We start from the raw sequence: 17,546 nt of genomic DNA, 5'->3' as shown, positions 1-17,546 counted from the left end.
AGTAACAACAGATGAAAATGCCAACTCCATTTCTCGAGCCTCTAAGCACGACTATAGATTCTTTTATATATTGCAAGAAATTAGGAAGTCTGCATAACATAATCGTTAATAGAAAACAACAAGAAAATGCTCCACGATGCTTCTGCCTGTTGCGACCACCTTTAAAATACATGGCCTTAGCAGATAAAAGAGGAGGCAGTGTGCTTTAATTCAGGCTCTTCGGACAATTGTCACTATAGATAGATGAGGCTTTCTGAATATGTTGATTGTGCAAAGAAGTTGCTACCAAAAGGCATGCCTACAGCAGTAGCCACTAGCAGGTCGATGTTAAGCTATTACAAGAAGGAAACTGTTCGGTACCACGGCAAAACCACTCCCCCACTCGGATCAAAGGGCAGGGGGGCGTAAAAAGCATTTCACAACAGGAGTGGAGTTGGGTAACTCCAATTTACCCTGAATTTCATTGCAAGAACCACAATAACATTCTCTCGAGTATTGCCACGAGCTCAATCCAACAGAAAAATAGCACAGGTTTCTCCTTTCATGCAGGGCAGCTATCATGCATTCAAAATGCCAATCAATCCCTTTGACGTGCAGCAATAAATAATTCAATCATAATTGAATGTGACCGATTTATAAAGTGTGTGTTGAGTGTTGTGTAATTATGGGCTTGAAGTACGAATCCTGGTGCGACAGAAATTAAGAAACATACTTCAACAAACTGAAATCTGCTGAAACAGTGCACCTATGGTTATCATGTGTCCCTGTGTGATTTTTGTGGTTTGGTGAAATATTCAGCAATCACCTGTGATTATGTGTGCTTCGCCGGTGATGTGGTCGTGATTAAGGGAGAGCCAGTGTGCGTTGGCGAGATTCTTAGTGGTATTTGGTGGCTTGGTGCGTTTTACTGCGACTCTTGGGACATAGCTGTCACCTATCAGGATTCAGAGTTTTTGCCACTGCCATTTCACTTGCGATCCCTATGCTCAAAATGAAGAATTTTAGCGATGTGAACGCTGCGGCAAGCTCCTGCAGCTGACCGCGCCGTGTGAAGCCTACGGAGCAAAGCCCATGGAGTATCAACGAAACACTTGCTCTTGCTCTAGCAGGGAGGAAAACACAACCCTGCGTAGTGTGACACCAGACAGACGCACAGACAGTGACGCATGTTCGACTTATAACAGCTCCGCCATTAAAGAGAAAAGGGTAGTCATGCGGTGTAACAAAGCCCCGCTGCACGGGTCAGACAGGTCGTGCAGTGGTCTCAGATTACACTCCGACTGTGTCACTGAAACCCAAATAGCTTTGATTGGATCATTATAATGAGGAGAATGGGCATCGAGCAACACGATAGGGAAGAGAAGGGGTGAGTGGGCATTACTGCATTCCCAAAGATGTGACCGCAGAAGAGCAGGCTTTTTCGCATGAACCGTAACACGTAGAGGAAAAGGTGGCCGGTGTGGCAGCCCGCTCAGCCTTCAGAGGCAGGATGGTCATGGTGCAGGTTGCAAACACTGCACCAGGATGACTGAACCCCACGTCAGCAGCTTGTGATAGCATGTGGCCATCACCTGCAATTTCTGAGATTGAATAGGAAGTTCTGCTTGAAGCCATGATATGGTAGTGATGCATTTTGTATTGGTAAGATCTACACTATGAGGAAATGTTTGTTGCACTCTGAAGGAACCTACAAGAAACAGATTTAAAAAGTTATCAAGACAAAAAAAAAAAGAGTTCTAAGCCGGTGCTTTAGAGCAGCTATCGATTTTACAATTATGGCGCAAAGCAGCAATTCCTCGACAGCCCCACAAATTTTACAGCCCTGTGTATGCAACTTATTTTTCAAAAAGCACATCATGTACAGTTTGACTTCCAACACGAAAAGGAGAAACTTGTGGAGCCAAAGCATAGCTAGCCGTCACATATTATTTCAACCAACTTCAGAGTGTACCAGTCGACAAGCCAAAAGTCCGAGGGTGCCGCTGAAAACTGCAAGACTGACACTTGAGATTGGGCTCCTCGCTCGAAAAGCCTCTTACCTCTCTAAGCATTGAATGGACTCCGCTTTCGGCAGTATGACTGAAGTGTACATAAGCGCTTCATCTTTTTCTGGTACTACAAGACCAGTGGATTGGATTCCAGCAACGAGCTTTCCCATCGAATGTTCAAACCTGTGCAGCACTTTGCTGACCTTATGAACCGGTTGCATTAAAAAGAAATGTGACCTATTATTCTGCTCTTTAGAAACTATGTTTCTAAACCAAAATTTTAGGACAAACAGCTTTTGAATAAAAAAATAAAACTGAAAAAAAAAAACTTTCTGTCAATACTTCAAATACTACTGCGAAGACACATACAACAATGGCACCCACAATTAACAGACTTTTTTTAAATGTTGGGCATTTTGCTTGAATGTAAATGAATGTAAACAAAATGCTCAACATTAGCACAACAGAGCCACCCCAACCATACTGAGCCCTAGACACAGTTGCACTTCTGCAGGTTCTATACTTGCCACAACACTCTATCCTGGTCTAAAGCAGGCGTCGGCAACTGGTGGGTCGTGAGCCAAATCCGACCCGAGCACACTGCACGAAGACAGTTTCAGGAAAAAGCACTGCAGCTATTACTTCAATGTGTGTGGTACTGCGTTACATAAAGAGAAATAGGTATACTTAAAATCTTCAGAACAGCAATATTACTCTGTGTCTATGTCCATATTTCTTTGATTTGTAATGCAACCCCTCCTTCTCTAATTCTCACGACATTCACTACAGTGGACATAGTCTGGCCTGTTTTGTAAGAGTATAGAAAACGGGGCGAATGGGAAAGAATTCAACACGGAAAGTTTTTCAGCGTGAGTGCGACAAACAAAAATGTTGGGCTACTTTGTGTTCTTTCCTCACATCTCTATTTTGTGCGTGCTGACAAACTTTCCATAACGGCCTGTTTTATAATGGCAGTTTGACTACACAGCCTCATGGTTGCAAAAGGTACAAAAATGAAGTTTACATAAGTGCTTCATCGTTTTCTGGTACAAGACCAGTAGATGGGATTCCAGCAACGAGTATTCCCGTTTGATGTCAACTTATGGCTTGAAGTAGAATTTTATTTCATGGAAATACTGAAATGTTTTGTGTGAAGTGCACCTATCCTGATCCCTTTGTGATTAATGGGTAGTTTGTGCTGCCGCCATTTGCTGAATCAACGCAGCAAGCAAAATGCGACCACTCAAAATGCTGAAATAAAGGATGGACAACGAGTTATCAATGTCGCCAGTGCCTCCTTTGCTTGCCGCTTTCTAGGTAGTACGGCTGCGGTGGCTCTGAACACTTATTGTGGCAACCAGATGATGAGAAATGATATGCATTAAACGCCCTGAATTTTTAACCGTTTCATTGCATAGACAGATATCTCACAGCTACTATCCCAACTCGGCAGGCACAGAAAAACCATCTTATCCAGCTTCTCCAATGAATTGCGGTTTCAGCAGGTACAGTGCAATAATTAAAATGCCTAGTATGTTAAATCTTTGTTGAACACTAAGCTCGTGGATAATTTAGATAGGAGTGTGGCAAGCACAAAAAGCTTAGAAGAGGATGCAGCTCGTCTACTTTGCAGTAAGGCAAGACAAAATGCGTTAGCGCAATCCAGGAACCACCCATCCTACAGCTTCAGAGGGCAGATGCGCACAGCATGCAGCGGAATTTTTGCGCACGACTTAATGCCAAATAAAAACAATGTGCAATTAGGGGGAAAAACCTGAATTAGGGATTAAAAGACCTTCACACTTTTATCCCAGCCAGAAAAACAAACGTTTGGCCCGACTAACGTTTACGATTCCGCTTTGCACTGTAGCATGCCAAACTCCCTTGCGAGATCTCGAAATCATTCACTGTTCATGCAACAGTGAGCGGCTTTAACAGTCATTGTACGCGACGTCGAAAGTGTGCGAACGGAAGTACGACACAGTAACAATGTTACGAAGCTTCACTCCTGTCTTAAACAATGTTCGCTGAGAATAGCAGAAAAAAAAAAGTCAAGTACTACCGTAACGATTAGCGGATTCGGTCATTCGTCTTGCACACAGAAAGCTTTTGCCATTCAAATGACGAAAACTTGCCGTGGCTTGAAGACTGAAAGCACGCGGGCCCGGCGTACGTGCGCCTTATCTGACCGCAAATTCGTATCGCCTGCCCGAAGAAGACAGTGTGCACTCGTTTAGCACGCCTCTTGTCAAGATTAACCCGTTCGCCCGGAACAATGTACCGAGATCAGGCTGTAGTACTCACACGTAGATGGACGGACCCCGGCATCTTGATTTGACCTGAAACGTACAACAATAATAAAAACAAACCCGGTAACGAAAGAAAGAAAAAAACTTCTAGCGCGTTACAAGAGTTGCAGCATAAAGCTTTAGCGATCACTCGGGCGCCGCATCGACGGCAAGAAACGGAATTCGCGAATGCAGTCACCTTTTGGAAACGCGAGGCGGCCAAGTCCCCGAAGGAGTGATGAGGGATACCCGGGGTCGCATAAACGCTGTCGAAGACGACCTAGATGGGATATAGTAGCCGATTTTCTGCGTTAAAACACTGTTGTTCTGACAAGTCCATCACACGAACAAGACCGGACATGGTGACTTCCCGATACCGCACGGACGGCCCGTTTTACGATTGATGCGTGAAAAAAAAAAAGCGCAGGATTCAATAATTGACTCGATGTACCGGCATCAACCAACGCCAGACAGCAGTAAAATTTGCGGAAACCCAATCTTCGAAGCTCAAAACAAACCTTTTCGACTTTTGAGAAAACTATGGCCTACAAGTGCTGCCATCTACCAGATTAAAGTTGGCGTGCAAAAGTTTTTAATAAACATTTGGATGTTATACAAAAAATGCGACAAAAAATATTGTTATGTTTTGAATTTGTTGAGTTAGATTAGGTCAAATAAAAAAAACAAGTTAGAAGTAATGTTGTGACACAAAGTTGTAATTTAGTAAAAAAGAAAAACGTTGTACAGAAACTTTTAAAAAGTAATAAGATAACTACGGTTATAATTCTGTAACGTAAACTTTCAAATTTACAAAAAAGTTTGCGATTAGTGTTAAGCAAAACCGAGCACGTCGTGGCAATCGTAAACGAGCAAAGCGCATGCGCAGGAGCAAAAAAACCGGAAGTTCCGCTAGTCGTTTGTCACGCAGTGGGCGGAGCTTCGTTGGAAGGTTCGAAAGTGATTGACACCCATCCCGGACGCCCACGTGACTGGCGCCAGGCGCGCGCATTGGTTACTCCCTTTTATGACGTAGCTGTCGTCACAGCATACGCTCATCTTTTATGGCGAAGTGGCTTGACTGGCATTATCGTTCAACCCACCCTGAAGCCGCTCGCTGTCCGTCAAAAGTATTCCAATCAAAACACTCAATTACAGTTGGTTTAGCGTAGCGTGAGTGCGGACTTATGGATGGTGGTGCTCCGGGAGCCGTGGCTAACGCCGTGTGAGGCCTACCGCTGGTGTTTGTAGCCGGGCCGCCCGTGAAAAGGTGCTTCCGAGCGATGGACGAGCAACAAAGAATGATGCACCCAGTATCACAACATCCCATCGTGAGCATGGCGGGCCATGTCGTGCCCCAGCATGGTTACGGAATGCCTCCGCAATCGCACGGTGTCGACCCGACGGGCCAACAGGCCGCACCCGACCAGGAGCCGAGGAAGCACGACATTTCGGAAATTCTCCAACAGATCATGAACATCACCGACCAGAGCTTGGACGAAGCGCAAGCTAGGTATGTAGCCTGCCTCCGGGGTCTGCGATTTTTCCCCGATTCTGCGCGTCTCGGAGAACAACGGAATTGGTGATCACGCAGCGGGCATTGACACACGATCGCCAGCTGTAACCCGGCGATGGCGCGGACATCCGTGCAACGTGTGTTGTGCCGCGCGCGCGAGCCGCGTCGGACTGCTCCCGTACCCCCTAACCCTAACGCCGGAATCGTCGGCTCGGAAAGGCTTAGTACTTCTCCGGCCGACGACATCGGCACTGTAAGCGTAAGCCTGCATCCGGCTTACCGGCTGTCTTTCTGCCCTTTTCTTTTGCCAGGAAACACACGCTCAACTGCCACCGAATGAAGCCCGCTCTCTTCAGCGTCCTCTGCGAAATCAAAGAGAAAACAGGTGAGTTGCTCAAAACTTTTTTTTTTTAGGCTTGTACCGTACCTGGGGGCCGCCATGTTTGTGTGTAGAGTCGCATTTAGAGTGTGTTTCTGACGCTATCGGCGGCCGATCGCGTCTCAGGCCAGCGGCGATGACAGCGGAAGACACTGCCGCAGGCTACCGCACGGGAGGCGAGGCCTAGTATCGAGCACGGCCTTCCCTGCGCGCGCCCAAGGCCCGCGTCGTCTGCCTCGGTCCCATTAAGCGCCGTGCGTGCAGCAACAAAACGCACGCGCGTCCACCGGCTGTTCACTGCGTTTGTCAACAGTGATAAGCGCTGTCAGCGGCCTCGGCGAAACGCCACCGACTCGTTGTAGCTCTCGGGCAGCCCGAGACAACCGCTTATCGGCTTGTGTCAGTAACCGGCTCCGGGGAGTCCGTGGGTGCTCTGACCCCTCGCGGGACGCGTGCACGGCGTCGTTGTTCCGGGGCGCACGTGAATTCCGTCCGTGGCGGGAAACGTATCACCAACTGGCGGCTTACATACATACATTTGCACGGCAAGTGGGGAGGCCACTAGTTGCTTTGCGGGAGTCTCACTAATCCAAAACACCCTCCTGTGTCCGTTCCAATACGAAAAGCCTGCTCTGGGTGAGCGGCTCACGTGCCTCGATCGCCGCCTCGCATGGCGTTCGTGACGGTGTTTTGTGCCGGGTATGAAGTCTACGCGGCGGCTTCAATTTCTCGGTGCAGTGCTCGCCGCTTCGTGTCCGGCTCGTCTGCCCACTTTTCTCCTGGTTGCCCTCTCCGTCGCTCGCGTCGATTAAGCTAAAGAGCCACGACGCCTTATTACGCTGCTTATTTGTTTCCGTTTTTTTTTTTTTTGCTTCCTCTCCAACACCGTAATTACGAAGCGCACGTCTGTGCACTCTTGAGGCACTCCACCGAGTACAACGCGATGGGTTACGAGCACGTCGCTATGTTTCACATCGGTGCCTCCTTCTTTTATGTTGACGCTCTCCTCGGACGTGTGCTGGCCAATTTAGACGACTCGCTTTTCTTCTCTAGCTGCCCTGCCGACGAGAAAATTACCTGCATTTGCTGGCGTCATTTGATGGGCCGTGCGACAATAGCGCGCGCTTGAGAAAATCGTTCGGCCACTGTTACCGTTTATTAAAAACACTGACGAGAACTATTATGCAATCTTTAGAGTAACCTTCCGACAGCGCTAGTATGGTGGTACGTGCTTCTCCCTTATCTTATTCCATTTCAAAACTTCCCGTTCGTTGAGTCACATTCGTACCACGTTTACTAAGTGAGCGACCCTGGTGTCTATGTGTGTTTCTTTCTATGTGTGGTTCATTTGGCGCGACGTTGACTATTTAATCAAGATGTGCACCAACTAGCCCAAACAGCGAGTTATACTATACAAAATTGCCCGACGCTACATCGCGTTCGGTAGAGGTCTGCATGTTGTTTCAGCGAGCGGCATGTGCGGACTTGTCGCGCACATTCACGAATCCCCTCTATTATCACAGTGAACTTGAATGGGAGACTGTTGCATGCACGTTGAACTGTCGTCGTTGTGTTCTTGTTGACATTCTTCAGGACGCCGGCAGTGATTACGAGTCCAGTAGGACAGCCTCTTGACGTGCCGGTCGTGTGATTCAGCCTTGTGGCGTAGTGCGAAAAAAATTGCTGGCGCGAACGAAGCATACCCGACACGGTTGCCGATGTGCGTGGGTAGCGAACAAACTGGCGGAAAAACGGGCGGCTATTACACGTTTCAACGTGCATGCAGTGCACGTTTATAGCGCGGAATTGTTGAGGAGCTGGCGTTGCATGGTGTCTTTGAAGGATCTTGGCGTGTGTTCAAATTTTAGGCAAGATGTGACTGTACACTGTGTGTCGTGTGCTTGTGTAAAACAGCGGACAACGTACAACACGCAAGAAGCGGTCAACACAGCTCTGACAATGACCGCTCCTTGTGTGTCTGCTCGCGCTTTCGATCCTTTATCGGCATCACCGAGATTCTGTCGTGGTAAAACGTTCCCGCGATATCGTGAAAGAGCTCGCGAGGGTGGGTCAATAAGAAGTGTGTCCCTCAGTTCTTTTGGTGGGCTCTTTGCTGGTCTTTTGAAAGTCCTTGTGACGAGAATTTCGTAAAACTGCTGTTCACACTGACCGTCGGAGAGAAAGTTGTGAATAGCTGTTGGCGGTCATAGTCTTGTCTCCGTAACGGCTGCGCATTATCTCGGTCTACGACCTTCCTGAAACGGCGGCCCTTATCACTCGGGGCAGAGCGTGCATGCCGCTCCTCTTCGTAATCCTTTGCCGTCAGCGCGCGTTTTGCAGAGCAAGGCGGCCTACGCTCGCGTAGGATATCGGCCTATCTGTTCAACGCGCCCTGCGACACGGATTTCGCACGCACTCATACGTGGATTTTTTTTTTATTCTTCTTGGCCACCCTCTTGCTCGACTACTTCCTGGCACGAGGAGGCCGCGTCGTGCACACTAGCAGCTCGCAGGTGACTCGAACATTGCAAGTACTACACTACACCGGCGCGTTTCGACACACTTGCTCACGGCGCCGCGCGTCGTTATCAGCCGTTGTCCGTGTGGGGCTTCGTTTTCTAGCGAGGCCGCGAGCGGGCGAAAGGTTGTGTACGCGCTCGGCACTTTCAACGCGCAGCACCTGCGAAATCACCGGCTTGACACGCTGCTCGTAGTACACGTCGCAGGTAGGCAGGCCACTGTGCCTGTAGAGCGCAGACTGCGGGCCGCCGCCAGGTTTTCGCTGCATATCGCTGCACGCCGCATTAATCAGCGTCTTGGGGAGGCTGGGTGTAATGAATGGGAGCTGTGGCGGGGCGCACCCGAAAGTCCGTGGCGTTGTGTGACCGCAGCGAGAGTAGCCTCCATGCGAATTTTGAAGAACTATCCTCAGGTCACGCGTTCGTGTGTCAGTGTTTTCTGGTTTCCACACTGGTGCTCGCCGTACTTCTTTTGAGCCACTGATTTTTTCATGCGCGTTGAAGAACTGATCAGTTTCTCGCCTTTAAATGGCAACGCGGGGGGTGTTACCCCGCTTTGCGTCATTCTCGGGAGTAGCAATGGTACGACCTCAATCCACTGCTGCTCCCTTGGCGGCTGTCGTGCGTTTTCGAAGTTGAAGAGGGAGAAGGAGTGAACGAAAAAAAATGTCGGACGACTGGCTAGTGTGAATCAATACTGTATTAGGCCCCTACCACTTGTGGGCCCGAACTCCTATTCTCAAGTGGCGCTTGGTGCGCTAGGACGCGTCGATTAATTTCACCCGAAGCTACTTTCCATGTTCGGAGGTTCTCATTATTCACTTATCGAATTAAACCGTCGTTACGCCTGGGCGAGGATTTTTGCGTGCATTGGCACGCGGAGTTAGGTAAACACGCTCTTCACCTCGCTTTCGGAAGAGCTGGCCCACTTGCTTCGGTTATTTCAGGATCAGCGAAAAGAAATAAACACGCTTAGCGATACGTGTGCATCTCTTAGTGAGAGATCGCGCCGCGTTCTTGCTTGCAGGTTGTGAGAGACTTCTTGATCCCCCTCTCCGAGTATTTTTCGTGGCATGCGGCGGCGGAGGGAGCGGGCATGTTTTCTCGAGGCGCGTCACCTAAATGCTGTCCTTTTCTTCTGCTCCCAGAAAATCTGCGCATACGAAGGAGGCCCGGGCCCCGTCCCTGACAGCTTCTCGACACTGGAGCGGGGAGCGCGTTGGCCGAGTTTGCGGTCGTAACGGCTCTCTCACGGCTCGTCGTCGGGTGTGAACACTGAGAAACGCGCCGCCGCTTGTGCTACCACGTTCGTCCACCCTCTAGATATTTTCGTGTGCCTCGCCAGAACTCTCCACCAAAACTTTGTGCTTCTCTAGAACTTCGTCCGCACCAAGTCCCAAAGAGTGCCCTATCATATACAGGCGGTTTATTAAAGACGTCGTTCATCGGCTCTCAACCTTTATCGGACGAATCTCACTCGAGCGTTGGTCCTCGAAAGCCTTGCAGCTTCGACGACCGCGTTTTGTGTACTTTGCAAATACTGCGCCTCCAGGCTAGACTCACCGGAGACGTTGCATTTCTCCGGTGATTCTAGTCGCGGAGGCTATATACGTATGCACTAGAGTCTCTCTCTCTTTTTTTTTCTTGAGAAGCTTGGGCTGAGAGTAAGGAAGGAAGCGCTTCTCTGACGTCAGTCGAAGGCTTTGGCGACTCTTGTTGGCTCAGCGCAGTGGGTATATAACCGTGGTCTTATTTAGTAACGTAAGGCTAGAGAGAACACGCAGAGTCTACAGCGCGTATTTTATAACCCGAGTACTTGAAAGTGCTGTAATGCAATGCCGTTGCTGAACGCGCTGCATCCTCAATACTTGTCGCCCGTGAACGATTTTCGGGCTCCGTGCTGAGCGCAGGCAAGCAGTGGCGCGGCGTTGCGTGCCAGTTCGAAACAACGGACAGATTTATATTAGAGGGCGCGAGAGGTTTGCGTACGCAACTTGCTTGGCTTCATGTCGGAATTGATGAGTGCGCAACTCTTTTCATGATACGAAGCTTTATAGCGCGAGACTGGCGTGTAAAAAAGCCGTAGGTCGCGTGGACCAGTGTCACGTGATCCCTGCATGCCCTACAGCTCGCGCCTGGTAGCGCACGGCCGTCTCGGGTAGGAGGAGAGCGCGATGCGCGACCGCTTCCTTTTGAAACAATGCGTACCTGAGAAGATCGTTTCGACTTTTTCGCTCGCATGTTGCCGTATCGTTTGGCGGCGTGACGGAATCGCTGTCGGCTCGTACACTGTTTCGATGCCCCCGGAGCATAAATGGAGAGCGAAGAGCTGAATCGCGACGTGAGAGTTTGGTGATACTTCTTGATCCCCCTCCCTCCCTCCGACAAAGGTGGAGCCCCCGGCGAGGCATCGATTCCTCCTCGGTGGCTTTCGCGCGCTCGACGCGTCCTTGATGAATGGTGCGTGGCGCAACGCGCCTGTCATCTGTTTCCTTTTATTATTATTATTTTTTATCTCCCATGTACGCGCCACCCGTTTTGTGTTTGAGCGGCTTTCACCGCCTCCTGCCCGTGTTGTCGTTCAGGGTGGTTTGTCAGCCGTGACGTTGAAGTTTGTGTTTCTTTAGTTTATTGTTGTTATTCTCCGAGACATTGCGCGTGTTGGAAGGGTTCTCGGCCACGGTCTCCGTTTTGTGGAGCGCACTGGGAATTACGCGCGCGTTCTTTTGTATCTCCATCGACGGGCAGATATTTCGCCGCTCTAACTATTTGAGAACGAAACTATTACTACTGTACGTGCGCGCAGTAACGGCTTGCACCGCATTTCCTGCGTTCAGTTTGACGGAGCGCAACTGACCTGAGAACTTCGTTTAGGGCGTCAGCTGGCGAAACGATCGGCGATTCGTGGTGCGGGGGGGGGGGGGGGGGGGGGGCTTTGTACACTTCCGTCGGACAGGATGCGTAAGGTCTAAAAGAGTTTTTACCCGAAAGCTCGGCGGATGCGCGAGTGCTGCTATATCTCCGTCGCCCGTAGTCCTGTACATTGATTTAGATTTATGTGTTTGCTACGAAAGAGCCCTACGTAATGGAAGTCAAACCATATCCCTCGACTACACTGCAGTTTTGCCAGCCTTATTATAATTGTTGTTGTTGTTATTACTACAACTTTAGCTGCGCTCGATTAGATAGAAATGGTTCCATGTGTTCAGGTGTCTCTGGTAATAAATAAAAAGCAGTGCGTGAGGCAAAGACAGACGACTAAGTTATCACAAAAGGGCGTGCAGACTCTCCATTGAAAATCGTGGAATATGCAGTAAGAATTAAATAGTAGCGTACTTATTAATTATGCTACCATGCCAACTCGCCCAGCTGTCTCTACTTTAGCAACGCTCGTCTCGAATCTCTGCATTTATTTTCGCGCATACGCCCATTTTCATGTTTACAAGCGTGATGGGCAGTTTGGAGTATAGGCGGGGGTACTCTTCGGCGGAGTAGTGCTGGTTATGAGACGATTTTAAACCGGGGCGTTCCTAAGGAGCATGTACCACTTGAGGCTGTATTTCAAAAATTTTATACTCCTGCACAGTCAGTTGCAACTGAATATTTTTATGTTGCACGTGGCGTTGGTTTTCATTTGAATTATGTTTCTCGTGTAATGTGAACTTTAGGGTGCTTAACATTGATTGATAGGGGGGTTTAGAATCTCAAAACCACCATATAATTATGAGAGACGCCGTAGTGGAGGGCTCCGAAAATTTCAACCACCTGGGGTTCTTTAACGTACACTCAAATGTGAGCGCACGGACCTACAACATTTCCGCCTCCATCGGAAATGCAGTCGCCGCAGCCGGGATCCGAACCCGTGACGTGCGGGCCAGCAGCCGAGTACCTCAGCCACTAGACCACCGCGGCGGGGCGGTGTTTAGTATTGGCCACTGCAAAGAAGAAAACGTAAACATAGAGGACACGTATAAGTACGTTTGCATTGGATTAAGCACATACACACCTGCGTGACGAACAGATTGCACTGCGATTCGAACATGTGAGGTTTCGTGAGAAGCCATAACATGTTAAAGAGTTCTGGGGGTGGGGGGTGGGGGGGCAGGCTTTTCGCAGAGGAAAAAAAAAATAATGTCTGTAATGTTGAGGCAGACAGCAGTCAGACATCTTGAGTTTTTGTACTGTAGTTACTCGTGCTCGCAGTGCATTCTGAGACGGCCTCGTCGTATGCGTTCGTGTTTACACTGTTGTGGCGGCTAGCGTTCAAAGCGCACTGCAAAGTGCTGCAGACATTCCCATTTCTGTCGGTACATCCTGTTGCTCTTCTATCCGTCCATTCATTTCGAGAATTGCAATGGTCGCGTGTCAAGTGCCTCGGGAACGGTGTTCTCGTTGCGCGTGCCGACATACCCGATGTTCTTGTGTGGTCGCCAAACGACGGCCGTGCAGTTTCGTGTCATCTGCGCTCTCATTCGAAGTCGTGTGTTTTGAAAGTTCCGCGTTGCTGGCAGGCAAAGAGCGCGTTAGTCGAAGACGTGAAATCCTTTCGCTTACTGCTTCAGCGGCCGAATCGTTCGCGACCGTGTTTGAGCACTGTCCGCATCGATTGTGGCGTTTTGCGTGGCTTGGGCTCGCGCTGGCATTTTACGAGGTACGATTTTACGTGCCAACTTGAAATGTCCAAACGATCGCGCAGTTGAGGCCGTTCGATCGTTGGTTGCAACATTTAATCGCGGGATAAGCACTTGAGCTGTGCAGGCATGTGGAAAAACAAGAAAAATGCGGTGTTTTTGGCGCGGTGCATGCATAGCACTGGCCGAAAAACCTAGTGTTCGTTCTCGTGGAGCACGTACTGCTTCGTCTCCTTTTGTGCCAGATGGGCCACCGTTCCGTGTGTGCCGTGACTCGTCGTTCGCTTCGATCGTTCAGTATGCGAACTCCGAGGAACAACGCCACTCTTCTTCCGTGGTAATGGAATAAGGAGGCGATAGTCCCAAGGCATGTACGGCGGTCCTTAGCGGTGGATGGCGTCCTTCGCGTGACGTGTTTTGAGGGGCCTCTCCTCTGTTGCGTCCGGGCTTGGAAAATGGCCCCAGTGTGCATGGTTCCCCTCGCGGAGCGTCGTCGTAGGGCCTGCCCTTCCCGCTGCGTGCGGTACACCCCGTAGTGCCGCTGGGGACCCCTGCTGCGTGTGTGGGGGGGCGCCGGGCCGGATAGGCCTAGTTTGGGACGCCTTTGTTGCCGGGCCCCTCGCCCGCCTCGTGGGCTCTGCTTGGAGGGCGAAAATGGCCATTGTTCGAACACAACCCCTGGCCAGAAGGCTCCCTTCGTGCAGGCCGGCCTGTGAAGGCGCCGCTATGGTAACGAAAGAATAAAACGCGAGCTCGCATCCCATGCAGCAGTGCGAGCCACTTTGTTGGTGGGAGCCTCTGCGGCTGCGTGCCTCCCGCGGTCTCTGGCGCTCGTGTAGACGAGCTGGTAGCCCGCCGCCCACGTGACTCTTGTCCGGGGCCATCGGGTTGTTTGTCGCAGTCTCGCACTGGCTCGTGTTGAGCGGCAGCCGTTCTTTCTTCCACGAATGGCTTGTTGCGGCCACTGCCGAGTATGAATGCAGTCGAGGCAGGCGAAGTGCATTACACCTGCGCCCGACGCTCCATCTGCTGCCGAAGAGAGCGTGCTCGCGGCCACAATCCTGCCGTGATGCGCACACGGGGCGGCTCGGCCTAATGGCTTCATTAACCGATAGGGATCTGGACGAGATCGGTCCGCGGCCGGCCGCCGCCCCTAATTGATTCGCCTTTGATGAGACGCACTCACGTCTAGGGTCGGCTCCTTTTGACCAGCGCCTGCACGTACTTCACGCGAGCCGCAGTTACATGCACGTTCCGCGGCGTCACGAAGGCGCGCTTTCATTTTTATCCTCCTGGGCTCGCGCGCACTGGTCAGTTTCCACCCGGTCATGTGTGGCATACAGCGAATGGGTCACGCATGAAAGGCTATAGAAACGCCGCCGAGTCTTCTTACTGTCGGGGTACTAATATTGGGCTAAGCATGATAAGTAGTATGAATCGCTTTCATATGCTGGCTTTTCCAGTGGGCACGGGCGCAAAACTTTCTAAACAAAAAATGTGGCAACAGTGGAAGGAGCAGACACTCTCTTCGCAGGGCATGCGTCTACTGAACTCTCCGACATGAGATGAGATAACGTGAACGCGTCGCAGTATCGGCAACATGCGCAGTCCGCCGAGGAGGCAGAATGAGCTAGGTTAAATTGACGTGTACGGCGGCGAAGCCCGCGGACGATTTGCCTTGCGACGTATGATGGGGAGGAAGGGTGGCCAACTATTCGGCTCTGTGTACAATGGGCGCCGTGTGTGTGACGTTGGCAGCTGTGTAGACTCTCATCGTCCGACGCTCGTAGCAGCGGGGCTCGGTGTGTATACAAGGCTGGCTCGTTGATGCTCCCTCTCCTTCCCCCTGCGCGCGCACATCGTGATGTGGCGTCTGTTTCGACGCCGCGCGGGTGTCGGAGCGTGGCCGCTGTCGCCTGCGCGCACCCACCGTCCTCCTCACGCGGGACTCTTCCTCCCTGCTTCTCTTCTGATGGCGTTCATAGCGCCACCACTTACACGTCTGCGTGGTCATCATTGAGTGCCTGAACTGAGGAATGATCGAAGCCTATAGCTGAGAGGGCACCGCGGTCTGCGTCATCACATCTCAACTTCGGGGTTGTTCGAGTCTCCACTGACCAATACTCTCTGGTATCGGCTACGCCTAAAGCCAAAAATGGAGCCCTAGATGGTTTACACACGCTATAATTATGCGTTAGGTGTCTATTTTTAACATCATCATTGGGAACCTACTCCTGGAGTGAGACAAGCCCTCAGATTTCTGTTATCTTGCCACTCTGAAAGGGCAGAGGGACCCGTTTGGCAGCTTTGCTTAGCTGCCAGTGCTGCGCTTGCAACGTTGGAAAATGGCTACTCGAACCCATGTCGGTCGCGTCTGTTACGTACCGACGTCGACCTTTGGTGCACCCTAAATGCCCGCAGGCACCCCCCCCCCCCCCTGGACACGCCTTATGGTCGCCTCTTTGATATCTTCTCGTCCAAGGCCCAGATCAAGCAGGATACTTGCAGAATCTGTCGCCCACGTGCCTTGGTATGTCATAGCGATGGATGAGACTGTTGGATAGGACTTCGCTCCCGTCGCTGATGTAATGTGCATAAGCATGTAGGGGATTAGGTGCTTCCTTATTTTTGCTTCATGTGCCTCTGACAGGTCCACCCTAGTACCCACCACCTGGACGTCCAACACAAACCTAAAGTGACCTCTCGCCAATTCCTCTTGTTCCTCGGTCACCGAAACCTCAACTGAGGCCTCAACAGGTCCCTTACGATACAGCGGCTGTGGGCTCCCAACCGTCCACGCCATCTACCGGGGCTGCGTGTGGTCTTTAACTGTTGTACGTTCTCTCTGCCAAATGGAGTGAAAGGTTCCCGACAGAACCACTGCGTTTAACCGCAATCACAGGCTGTCTGCTAGTCTGCATAACTTTTCAACAGCCTGGGTGTTCTGGCTCTCGAGAGCGTCGCCCAAGAAGAGGAGCTTCGCAGTGAAGTCTCGTTTTCTGTGTACTGTCGAAGGTGCTGTATAATATAGTTCGCCGACCTGGTCTTCTTGGTGCGGGAGTTTTCGCCCTGGCTTGCTTTCCTTTGACCCTGAGGGGTGAAAGTCGTTATGTGCGCCGTCTTCGGAATGCTCCTTCGGGGGATCTCCATGCGCGCTAGGAAAAGGACGAAAGATAAGAAGGGAGGCTGTCTTTCGGGGTGAAATCTGACACCTCGGTTCGGCCGGCCGCTCGGGTTCGTTTGGGCGCCTGGCTGTCCTCCCGCGAGGAGGAGGAGGGAGAATTTGCCAGACGCCTCAGACGACCTCCCCGCCCGCGGGAGTCTTGTTCCAGCAGGCGTCCAAGTGTGTGTGTGTGTGCTTTTGGGGTGTGCAGGAGGAGCACACAGCGTTTCTTTCGCATCGTAGTCCCTGCCGTGATGGTCACATATCACGAGGCGCGGATTTCGCTCGGAGACTTCCAAGCTGCAGTGCCTGTATGTATAGTGACTCGCGAGCTTTGGGTTAACACTTGCGAGCGTGTTTCTTCGTGTGCTCTCCCCTCAGCTTGAAAGCCTAGACGCTATACTTCAATTAATGTTTTACCCAAGGGAACGTACCATGCTCTTCTCGGGCCGAATTCAAGAAAGATTTTTTTTTCTGCAACCGCTGGGGGCTGGTCTCCCTAGTCAGGGCTGTAGGCAGAATTTTTGTGTGTGGGAAAGGGGGGGGGGGTGCCACCCTCTGGCTACGCCACTGTCCATAGCTGAAGTCCCCGAACGGAGGATTGTTCGCTTGGCGATCGTGTGCACAAGTCTGCCTTGAGAGCTTTCTTTTGAGTACACAGGCACTGATTGTCCTCCTCAAGACGTAGATGCAGGTGTCATTCCATCTGCGTCGCAGCCGCATAGATTGTATTTCAACCATATATTTGCATTTCTGCTGTGCGATGAGTGAGAGCTGCAACCTACGCGAAGATGTTAGCGTGCTCGCTCTCTGCCTTAGTAATAGCACTTCATGCCTATCGTATCTGTTTTAATGGTTCGTGCTTCACGTCGTTAGGAATGAAAAGGGCAGAACGGCACAGCGCGACGTGTAAATGGATGCGGGCCACCGGATACAGGGCAGCGACAATGAAGCTTTTTCGACTTCTTAGGGGTGAAGCTCCTTAAGGCGTGGGTCTGTACATCCTCAACGTATGTAGTTGTAAATAGCCACCTATAGTTTTGTTATTGCAGTGTTCACTAGATG

General features: G+C 50.8%; 2 protein-coding genes across 8 annotated transcripts in view; one reads left to right on the top strand and one right to left on the bottom strand.

Moving 5' to 3' along the window:
* Positions 1-4,824, bottom strand: part of Sin1 (SAPK-interacting protein 1) — a 141,758-nt gene extending 136,934 nt beyond the window's left edge. For both annotated transcript variants that reach the window (XM_037413402.2, XM_075880000.1), the window contains exons 1-2: positions 4,476-4,824; positions 4,293-4,327 (exon numbers count right to left, since the gene is read on the bottom strand). The gene's annotated coding sequence lies outside the window, so the exon portion shown is untranslated. The remainder of the gene's footprint in view (positions 1-4,292; positions 4,328-4,475) is intronic.
* A 559-nt stretch (positions 4,825-5,383) lies between these two features.
* Positions 5,384-17,546, top strand: part of exd (PBX homeobox extradenticle) — a 376,353-nt gene continuing 364,190 nt past the window's right edge. For all 6 annotated transcript variants that reach the window (XR_012887508.1, XR_012887507.1, XM_037413399.2 and 3 more), the window contains exons 1-2: positions 5,384-5,786; positions 6,101-6,174. Coding sequence is in view for 4 of the 6 variants with exons in the window: in XM_037413399.2 (XP_037269296.1) it covers positions 5,557-5,786; positions 6,101-6,174 (304 nt within the window). In the remaining 2 variants the exon portion in view is untranslated. The remainder of the gene's footprint in view (positions 5,787-6,100; positions 6,175-17,546) is intronic.

Source organism: Rhipicephalus microplus, chromosome X, assembly GCF_043290135.1.
Source record: "Rhipicephalus microplus isolate Deutch F79 chromosome X, USDA_Rmic, whole genome shotgun sequence".
Taxonomy (NCBI): Eukaryota; Metazoa; Arthropoda; class Arachnida; order Ixodida; family Ixodidae; genus Rhipicephalus; species Rhipicephalus microplus.
The sequence above is the reverse complement of the archived record's forward strand: the minus strand, read 5'-3'. Positions and strand labels throughout refer to the sequence as shown.